This window comes from Thamnophis elegans, chromosome 4 (genome assembly GCF_009769535.1).
Source record: "Thamnophis elegans isolate rThaEle1 chromosome 4, rThaEle1.pri, whole genome shotgun sequence".
Taxonomy (NCBI): Eukaryota; Metazoa; Chordata; class Lepidosauria; order Squamata; family Colubridae; genus Thamnophis; species Thamnophis elegans.
This window is the reverse complement of record NC_045544.1, coordinates 133,160,691-133,171,502: the sequence shown is the minus strand read 5'-3', so window position 1 is coordinate 133,171,502 and position 10,812 is coordinate 133,160,691. Positions and strand designations below refer to the sequence as shown.

At 45.5% G+C, this 10,812-nt stretch overlaps 1 protein-coding gene across 1 annotated transcript in view; it reads right to left on the bottom strand.

The window, feature by feature from the left end:
• Positions 1-1,955: 1,955 nt before the first annotated feature.
• HNF1B (HNF1 homeobox B) overlaps positions 1,956-10,812 on the bottom strand; it is an 89,854-nt gene continuing 80,997 nt past the window's right edge. The window contains exons 6-8 of the mRNA XM_032216128.1: positions 9,498-9,674; positions 7,458-7,576; positions 1,956-2,294 (exon numbers count right to left, since the gene is read on the bottom strand). Coding sequence (XP_032072019.1) covers positions 2,274-2,294; positions 7,458-7,576; positions 9,498-9,674 — 317 coding nt within the window. The 3' untranslated portion in view covers positions 1,956-2,273. The remainder of the gene's footprint in view (positions 2,295-7,457; positions 7,577-9,497; positions 9,675-10,812) is intronic.

Below are 10,812 nucleotides of genomic sequence, written 5' to 3'. Positions count from 1 at the left end.
AGCGGTATAAGTCTAACTGCTATTGCTAATTTGTAGCGTGCCAATAAATTTTGGATTGGATTTAACTTTATTTGTATGCCGCCCTTTTCCCTGAGGGGACTCAGGGCGGCTCACAGTTCAGGGGGAGGGAAGGACAAAACAAGTTATACACATGAAGACAATACATCGTTAAAAAAGCACAACAGTCATACTATTCGGGTAGGGCTGAAGTCTTTAGTCCAGGCCTGTCGGGACAGCCAGGTTTTAAGGGCTACGCGGAAGGTCTGGAGGGTGGTGAGGGTACGAATCCACGGGGAGTTCGTTCCATAGGGTCGGAGCAGCCACCGAGAAGGCTCTCCTCCGGGTAGTTGCCAGTCGACATTGACGGCTGATGGAATTCGGAGGAAGCCTAATCTGTGGGATCTTATGGCCTAGTGGAGGTAATTGGTAGTAGACAGTCTCTCAAGTACCCAGATCCAATACCATGAAGGGCTTTGTAGGTGACAAGTAGCACCTTGAAGCGCACCGGAGATCAACAGGCAGCCAGTGCAGCTCGCGGAGGATAGGTGTTACGTGGGGTGAAACGAGGTGCACCCACGATCGCTCGCGTGGCTGCATTCTGGACTAGCTGAAGTCGCCGAATACTCTTCAAGGGCAGCCCATGTAGAGCACATTGCAGTACTCAGCCTAGAGGTCACAAGGGCACGAGTGACTGTTGTGAGAGCTCCCGGTTCAGGTAGGGACGCAACTGGTGTACCAGGTGAACCTGGGCAAATGCCCCCCTGGTCACAGCTGACAAATGGTGTTCAAAAATCAGCTGTGGGTCCAGGAGGACTCCCAAGTTGCGGACCCTGTCTGAGGGGCGTAGTATTTGACCCCCCAGCCTGAGAGATGGAACACTTGGCCAATTAGTGGGAGGGAAGCAAAAACAGCCACTCGGTGTTATCTGGATTGAGTACAAGCTGTTAACCCCATCCAGTCTCTAACAGCTCAAGGCCCCTGGCTCATCACGTCCATCGAGCTTCATTGAGTTGGCACGGGGAGGACAGTACAATGTGTATCGTCCGCATACTGGTGGTATTTATCCCGTGCCGTCGAATGATCTCGCCCAGCGGTTCATGTAGATATAAAAAGTAGGGGGGACAGGACGAACCTGCGGCACCCCATATGTTAGGGCCTAGGGGTCGATCTCTGCCCTCCGACTAACCCGACTGGACCTGCCCGAGAGGTAGAGGGAGAACCACCGTAAAACAGTGCCTCCCACCCCCACCCCCGCAGTCGTCGCAGAAGGATACCATGGTCGATGGTATCGAAAGCCGCAGAGAGGTCAAGGAGTACCAGGATGAAGGCGTGGCCTCCATCCCTGGCTCTCCAGAGATCATCGGTCAATGCGACCAAAGCGGTTTCTGTGCTGTAGCCAGGCCTGAAGCCAGACTGGAATGGATCAAGATAACTGGCTTCCTCCAAGGACCGCTGGAGCTGAAAGGCTACCACCTTCTCAACAACTTCCCCACAAATCAGTGTTGCTTTGCCCAAATATTTTTGTTTCCCTTTGATTTTTCTGATCTGCCAATCCAAAACGTTGCAACATAAATCCTGTCCTTACAAAAACACAAAATACAACAATGAAGAGAGACGTAATAGGAGGCTTTGTGATCCTATATACAGGTGGCATTGCACTTAATTTCTTAATACATCCATTTGATAGACAACATTAACTTTAAGTTTAATATAAATCTCTGCGGGTAGGTGTGGGGGAAGGGAGGGGAGAGCCGGAATACCGAGCTCCTCATATATACAGTTCAGTAGGTTCCGTTCAACAGCACGGATGGTTTCCCCCTTCGCAACCTGATGTCACAGCCCCAAGTCCTCTCTCTGGTCCTCTCCAGTAGAAGTAGGTCACTTTATAAATATGATTGATCTCCAGCTTTAAGGTTCTTTTCCAAAGCTTCTCGTTCGGCATCCATTTTGTTCTGGTGTTGGTAAGAAACAAACAATGCCCCCCCAAAAGGAAAATATTTCGGCATATTTTGAAGCGATACGTCTTGGGAAACACCACGGGAAACGCTTCGTCCGGCTGACACCGTTCCGGATCCCTCGAAGAGAGCTACAACAGCAGCAGCACAGAAACTTCTAATCTTCTTTCCAGGCTGAGCCTGGGATCTCTTTGGGATCGAGCTAAGCAAGCTACTCGGCCTTTGATGCAGCCTTCCGCCAGATCTCATGGTGGCCAGGCAGGATGTTGTGGAAAAATAATTTCCAGTTGCTAAAGGCACAGGGAATGGGACGGAGTATCACCAGGCTTGTAACGGACACTGCGGGGGGAGAAGAAAAGAAGGTTAGCAGTGATTAGAAGGTGAGGAAGCGACTTAGACCAGGAGAGAATCTAATCAATGGAATGAAGGAGAAACTTCCTAACAGTGAGGACAATTAACCAGTGGAACAGCTTGCCACCAGAAGTTGTGGATGCTCCAACACTGGAGGTTTTTAAGAAAGAGATTGAACAACCATTTGCCTGAAATGGTATAGGTAGGGTCTCCTGCTTGAGCAGGGGAGTGGACTAGAAGACCTCCAAGGTCCCTTCCAGCTCTATTCTGATTGATTGATTTGTGGATGGACAGACTAAGGCTGTGATGCCGAACCTGTGGCATGTGTGCCACAGGTGGCATGCACAGCCCTCTCTGTGGGCACATGAGCTGTCGCCCCAGCTCAGTTCCACTGCGCATGCGTGCCTCCCGCTGGCCAGCTGATTGTTGGGTCCTACACGCATGCATGGGAGGATCATGCATGCACACATGGAGGCGTGGGGGTCCTGTGTGCATGCTCAGAGGCTGGGGGGTGCTTGGGGAGGCACTGCCCCCCAGCCCATTTCTGCTCCCAGGAGGCTTCAGGGAGGCCTACTAGGTCCAAAATGGGGGGGTGGTCACGCTGCGTGGGGAGGGGGGGTTGGCACACGACAACAAAAATGTTAGCCATTACTGGAGTAAGGCCTATGGGGGGCCTGTAACTCATCAATTATTCTCTGAATTGACCCAGTTCCTATCCTTTTGAGGCGGGAAACACAACACTGAAATATAAGATCGAACATAATATAGGTCTTCCTTGACTTACGACCAAAATTAAATTCTGCTGTTAAGCAAGATAAGTGAATTTTGCCCCGTTTTATGATTTTTTTCTGCCACGGCTGTTAAGCAAACCACTGCGTTTGCAAAGTGACTCATGCGGTTGTTAAGCAAATCAGACTTCCCCTCCCCCCCCGGGTGACTTTGCTTATCGGAAGCTGGCTGGGAAGGTTACAACCATAACTGAGAGCAACATCTCCATTGTTAAGCAAGACGGTTGTTAAACGGTTTCTGTCCTGTTTTACTGTCTTTCTTGCCACAGTTGTTAAGTGAATCCTGCGCTTATTAAGTTGTTAAAACACGGGTTGTTAAGTGGATCTGGCTTCCCCGCTGACTTTGCTTGTCAGAAATTCGCAAAGGGGGGGTCATGCTGCGACCATCATAAATACCAGCCAGTTGCAAGCATCTGAGTTTTGATCACATGACCATGGGGAGGCTACAATTTGTGAAATCATCATATCACTTTTTTCTGGCGCTTTTGTAATTTCCAACGGGCACTAAACGAACGGATGTAAGTTGAGGACTAGCTGTAATACAATACCATATTTTTGGGACTATAAGACGCACCATGGTATAAGACACGCCAAGATTTCAAAGAGGTAAGTAAGAAAAAAAGTTTTTGTCCTCCCCGGCTGCCCGGAGCACTCTGCAGGCTTCAGCAGGGCTGGGGGAAGGCAAAAACACCCCTGCTTTTGCGGAAAACGGGCAAAAAACGAGGTGCTTTTTGCAAAAAATGGAAGCCTTTTTGCCTTCCCCCTGAAGCTTGCAGAGTGTTGGTGGGGCCTGAGGGAAGGCAAAAAGGCTTCAGTTTTTGCAAAAAAAATGGCCCGTTTTTCACAAAAATGGGCTTTGGGAGGTGAAAAATTGCTGTATTCGGAGTATAAGACATAGCAACATTTCAACGCTCTTTTAGGGGGGGGGAAGGTGCATCTTATATGCCGAAAAATATGGTAATTTGCTTCTTTTTCCCTCTTCCTCTTTTGGTTCCATGTAGCACTGTTGTGTTTTTCAGCTGTGTGCCGAGATTTAGCTCTGAGCTGACAGGAAGCCTATCTGAGGAAGATCAAAGCAGAAATGCCCAAATGTTGACCGCCATCAAGATGACGGCCGACAACCTTTTTTTTTCAAAGCTAGGAAACGGAATTTCTTCTCTGCTTCTCAGGATCACCAGCAAAGACTCAACAAGTCGTGTCTTGCTAAGGTTTTGATGAAGGAAATGCTTCCTGAACGCGGGCAAGCTTGTTTGAACAAGCCAGCATCAAAGTTAACGGGGGGCCGGAGAGAATCATCTATCAAGGGCAAAGTTAGGGTTGAGTGCATGCTAGATGAATCAGCAAGGCCTGCTAAGGAAATGGTCTCCTCCTGGAGCCTGGATGCGCGTGACTGCCTGACTGATGGAGATAGGCGGGTTAGAGGCTCCTACTGCTCCATCTTTCGTGTGAAAATATTGGATATTGCATTTACTGGAATAAGCCACGCAGCATCTACATTTTTTTCGCGCCTATGAGTCAGTCTTGACTCCTGGCCTGGACAAGTCTTTGTGATTAAATGGTGGACAACCATTTAAATATGAGCCAGCCGTGTGCCGCAGCAGCCAAAAAAGCCAACACAGTTCTAGGCTGCATAAACAGAGGGAGAGAATCAAGATCACGTGAAGGGTTAATACCACTTTGTAAAGCCTTGGTAAGGCCACACTTGGAATACGGCATTCAGTTTTGGTCACCGGGATATTAAAAAGATGTGGAGACTCTAGAAAGAGTGCAGAGAAGAGCAACAAAGATGATTAGGGGACTGGAGACTAAAACATATGAAGAACGGTTGCAGGAACTGGGTATGTCTAGTTGAATGAAAAGAAGGACTAGGGGAGACATGATAGCAGACTTCCAATATCTCAGGGGTTGCCACAAAGAAGAGGGAGTCAAACTATTCTCCAAGGCACCTGAGGGTAGAACAAGAAGCAATGGGTGGAAACTAATCAAGGAGAGAAGCAACTTAGAACTGAGGAGAAATTTCCTGACAGTGAGAACAATTAACCAGTGGAACAGAAGTTGCCTCCAGAAGTTGTAACCCACCACTGCAAGAAAGGTAATAAAACACACTTAAGAACAGAAATGTTGGTCTCAATCGTGGTCGTATGTTGAGGACTACCTGCATCAGAATTCAAAAGTGCATTCCAAACGTTGGTGAACACACCCCATTATTACGATTTTTGGCACAAGTCTATCCAAGGGGGCGGGGGTGGGGGGAAACCCCCACATGCCAGCTTATCTGTTGAGAAGTTCAAGGTTTTCTCTTCAAACTATCTAAGGATCGATAGAGGCCACATATTTCCCACAGTCTGCAAAGCTGCCTTTGAAAAATGAAAAAAAGGAAGAAAAAAGGTGTGTGTGTTTTTTTTGTCAGCTCTAGAACGATTTTTCATTGCAAAAAAAAAAAGGGGGGGGGAGCGGACAGGTTTACACCAAAGGACTCTCGGGTTTATTTTTCATAAAGACTCTAAAGTGCTATAATATCAAGAAGTGTAAAAACCAGGATGCCTTCATGGGTGTTTCCCCCCCACACACACACTTTGTGTAAAGTTAGCTAATTTCTTCTTCTATCCAATTGCTGAGGAAAAAAATAGAACCGTTTAGGATTAATCCCCCCGAAAGATTCACTTTTTTGGGATTCTTTCATATTATTAGATTTATATCCCACTTTTATTTTGTACTGTGAAGACGGCAAACATAATAATGTTGGCTCCTGTTTTCTCTACCACAGTAACCCTTTGAGGTGTGTTGGCTTGAGAGAACAACTTGTCCAAAGTCAACTTTTGGGCCTAAGGTGGAACTAGAACTCACGGTCTCTGGGTTTTTAATCCAGCACCGAGCTGGGTTTTTCTGGTCCTTCTCACTGTTAGCTAAAAACAACTTGTGTCTAGTCTGACATTCTGTGTAATTTTCTCTCCCTTATGCAGAATTTGAGGCTCTAGAAAGAGTGCAGAGAAGAGTATCAAAGGTGGTTAGGAGATAAGAGGCTAAAACACAAAAAGAAGGGTTGTAGGAACTGGGTACATCAAATTTGGTGAAAAGAAGTGATGAAAGAAATGTCCTTCTGGGTTCGGCTCCAAGTGGGGAAAAAGACACTGGAGACATGGAGGCTGCTTGGAAAGATGGTTTATTGGTGGACAGGACATGGCAACAGAAAAGGTGATCACATGCTTCAACGTTGGTGGAGAAGAAGAGAAGGGCTGAGGGAGGGGCTTGCTAGGCTTTTTATAACCTGTTCAGTCCCACCTCTCTGTTTCCTGTTCCTGTGTAAGAAATGTATTCTGATTGGTTGTCAGACTCCCATGGGGCCACGCAGAGGCAATTCCCTAGGCTGTGTTTGAATCCAGGTTTGGTTGAGTTCTCAGATGCCATGTGGTCAGTTGGGGCCAATATTATCATGCTTTAATCCCATCCCCCTGGAGCTGAAGTGGAGAAGCATTTATTATGTAAAGTGGACTAGCTTGGCCTTCTTAATGGCCCATTGACAAAGTGGGGATGGGCAGGAAGCTACAGGCAGCTATTCTGTCTTTTCAAACCTGTTTCTTTCTTTTCACATCCAGAGAAATATTCTGCCTTTTCAATATTTCCTAGGATATTTCATTTTTCTGGGAGAGGGCTGGGTGATAACTTCCTACAGAAGGATTAAGGGTGACATGATAACAGTTTTTCAATATTTAAGAGGCTAACCACAAAGAATAATCTATTCTCCAAAGCACCTGAAGGCAGGACAAGAAGCAAAGGATGGAAACTAATCAAGGAGAAAACTAACCTGGATCTAAGGAGAAATATTCTGACAGTGAGAATAATTAATCAGTGGAATGAGTTGCCTCCAGAAGTGGATGCTTCAACCCTGGAGGTTTTTTCATTTTTTTTTCATTTCATTTTATTAACATTTATACATTTAACATTTTTTTATTAACATTTTAAGAAGAGATTGGACAGCCATTTGTCTGAAATCGTATCGGTTCTCCTGCTTGAGCAGGGTTGGACTAGAAGACCTCCAAAGTCCCTTCCAACTCTGTTATTTTGTTATTCATCCACTGACATCCACTGAATGCCTTAGCTCTTGAACTTCACCCTACAAGTATTTCTCAAAATACGGCCATAATGGGGCCTTCCCATTATGGTCCTATGTCCTCATGGTCACAAAAATGAGACAGTCATTTGATCAATTCAAATTCCTCCTGCAACCGGTCCTTGCACTTACGACTGCTGCAGCATCCCATGTTCATGCGATCAAAATTAGGGTGTTTGGCTGATTCCAATTGTGGTCGTAAGTCAAGTACCGCCTGTATTAATTTTCCCCAATAACATTACATCAGTTTACCTGTTTATTGGAAGACATATTGGTTAGTGAACTGAGGCTGCTGGTATCCGTGACCACCATCGCTGAAGGAAACCGTGATGTGTGGGAATACTGAGGAGGTTCTTGCTTGTGAGCGTACACTGTGGAAAAAGGCCAACAGTCATTCTTTACTCTCTATGTGTGTTTGTGTGTGTGTGTGTGTGTTAGAGACAAAGACAAAAGAATGGCAATGATTTCAGACTACAGCCATAAATTGCTCTCCCACCGAGTATTTTATTCCAAACAGAACCAAATTGCTATACCTTCAGCAACTTTTGGAAAACTAACATATGTAATTAGAATAATTATAATTACAAATTAGGCTGCCACAAAGAAGAGGGAGTCAAGCTATTCTCCAAGGCACCTGAGGGTAGAACAAGAAGCAGTGGGTGGAAACTAATCAAGGAGAGAAGCAACTTGGAACTAAGGAGAAGATTTCTTGACAGTTACAACAACTAATCAGTGGAACAGAAGTTGCCTCCAGAAGTTGTAAATGCCCCAACACTGGAAGTCTTTAAGAAGACGTTGGATAGCCATTTGTCTGAAACGGTATAGGGTTTCCTGCCTAGGCAGGGGGTTGGACTAGAAGGTTCCTCCCAACTCTGTTATTCTATATATTCTAATAAAAACATAAATGGGACTGTGAACATTGATTCCCTAATCCAAGGTTCTCCAAACTTGGCATCTTTAAAATGTATGGACTTCAATTTCCGGAATTCCTCAGCCAGAATTCTGGGAGTTGAAGTCCACTAGTCATAAAGTTGCCAAATTTGGAGGCCCCTGCTCTAATTCATTAAATGCTGGATATCCCACAAAAGGAATGTTTCCTTCCTTTTCACCTAGGGATTTCTATCTGGGCAGGGAGTGGACTAGAAGACTTCCAATGTCCCTTGCAGTTCTATAACTCAGTAATTTTAAGTCCACCCTCAGAGGCCTTCATGCTAATAAAAGTGCTAAGCAGGCTCAGATCAGGAATAAAACAACTTTTATTAAGGCTAAAACATATGAAGAATAGTTGCAGGAGCTGGGTATGTCTAGTTTAATGAAAAGAAGGACTAGGAGGGACATGATAGCAGTCTTCCAATATCTCAGGGGCTACCACAAAGAAGAGGGAGTCAAGCTATTCTCCAAGGCACCTGAGGGCAGGACAAGAAGCAATGGGTGAAAACTAATCAAGGAGAGAAGCAACTTAGAACTAAGGAGAAATTTCCTGACAGTTAGAACAATTAACCAGTGGAACAACTTGCCTCCAGAAGTTGTGAATGCTCCAACACTGGAAGTTTTAAAGAAGATGTTGGATAACCATTTGTCTGAAGTGGTGTAGGGTTTCCTGCCTAAGCAGGGGGTCGGACTAGAAGACCTCCAAGGTCCCTTCCCTTGACGTTTTTGAAGATGTCACGTTTGTTCCACTACTAGGATTTAACTTATGCTGTTTAATTCTACCTACATGACTCCTTAAGACATCATGTATAACAAAAGTTCTCAATAATACTTCACCAGCTGCAAAATTCTTTCCTTTTTTTGATAAAGAAAAAATTATGAGGAACTAAACATTGCAGAATGCTGGTTCCAATGATGATAGAATGCTCTTAGCTTACAAACAGTCTTTTTCTTATGAGTATATCTGTTTGAAAAAAACAATTAAACTCAACACTACCTGAATATGAGAAAAAGGATTACCAATAGAATAACAGAGTTGGAAGGGACCTTGGAGGTCTTTTAGTCCAACCCCCCATTCCCCTGCTCAGGCAGGAAACCCGATACCATTTCAGATAAATAGTTATCAAATCTATTCTAAAAATATCCAGTGTTGGAGCACCCATGATTTCAGGAGGCAAGCACATCAGGTACATGAGGATCACCTGTACATCAGAGAAACAGAGAGGGTTTGGGTTGCACAATTGTGGCTACCTTCCTGATTGAGACAGAGGCAAACAGCTTGCTGTGCCTACAGCCTCTGTTACCATTGCTTCTCCCAGGTTTCACCCTTCTATTTCAGCCAATGCCCCAAAAGAATCTTACTGTGTGAATTCTGCAGCTGTGTCACCGCCGCCATGAACGGCTGTTGAGCCATCGGATTGGCCGACTGCTGCATGATTGACTGCTGGTGTGGGCTGTGCAGCTGTTGGGAGAACTGGACCGGTTGTAGGGCGACGCTGTTGATAACGGGGACGCTCTGGGCCTGCGAACTGTTTAGGCCTGAAAGACAGAGAGACAATCAGAGGCATTTGATTACGAAGCTGCAAAGTCTTCGGATTTTCCCTGTAACAAGCACAGCCTCTCTGCAATTTTCCAAGATGAAATTTCTCAATTTGAATAGTCTGGAACCTGATTTTCCAGGGCATTATTTTTTTAATTGGCGCGTGATTGTCTTTTTGTTGGTATCAGTTAAAGATGTTTGGTTGCTTCTGGCTAAAGGTAATTAAAAGACAATCTCTCGCGGGTTGTTTTGGATAATGATGTGATTCTCTTAATAACAGCCGTGTTCAAAGTTAGGATGGCACTGAAAAAAAATAACTGTACACCCGGTCCTCACATTTACAACCATCACAGCAACCCCAAGGTCCTGGGATCATGGTTTGTGATCTTCACACAGCCGGCTTCCCGACAAGCAAAGTCAGTGGGGAAGCCTGCGGGAAGTCGCAACTCACAGTCACGTAACATTTTGCTTAACAATTGTAGGTGATTCACTTAGAAACTGTGGTGAAAGTAAGGTCGTAAGCCCATACCAGTCACATGGCATTTTGCTTAATGTGTGTGGGTTCCCCCCCGTTTTCTTTGCTTGTTGGAAGCCAGCTGGGAAATTTACAAATGGTGATCACATGACCCTGGGACAGTGCAACTGTCTTAAACTCACGCCGGTTGCCAAGCAACCGAATTCTGATCATGTGACTGTGGGGTTGCTGTCATGGGTGTAATTGTGGAAAACAGTCGTAGGTCACTTTTTTCAATGCTGTGGTAAGTTCAAATGGTCACTAAAGAAAAGGTTGTAAGTCGAGGACTACCTGTAGAAAAAAAAAAAAGAAGGATATAAAGCACCAAACAGAAAAGGGGAGTTGGTTAACCTGGGGCAGGGGTCGGCAAACTTAAACACTCAAAAGAGCCATTTGGACCCGTTTCCCAAAGGTCCTAACCGGAAGCCCCCTGTTCAATTCTGGAGCTGACCGGAAGTTCAGTTCCCTACCATAGAGTCTCCTCCTAGCACGGTGTCCTTTTTCCTCTACCTGTCATAACCGAAAGCCCTATCAATTGTGGAGACAACTGGAAAACCCTCCCCTTACCATAGAGTCTTCTCCTGCCCCCCCCGCCCCCACCGGAAGCTCCTCTCAAAATTGTG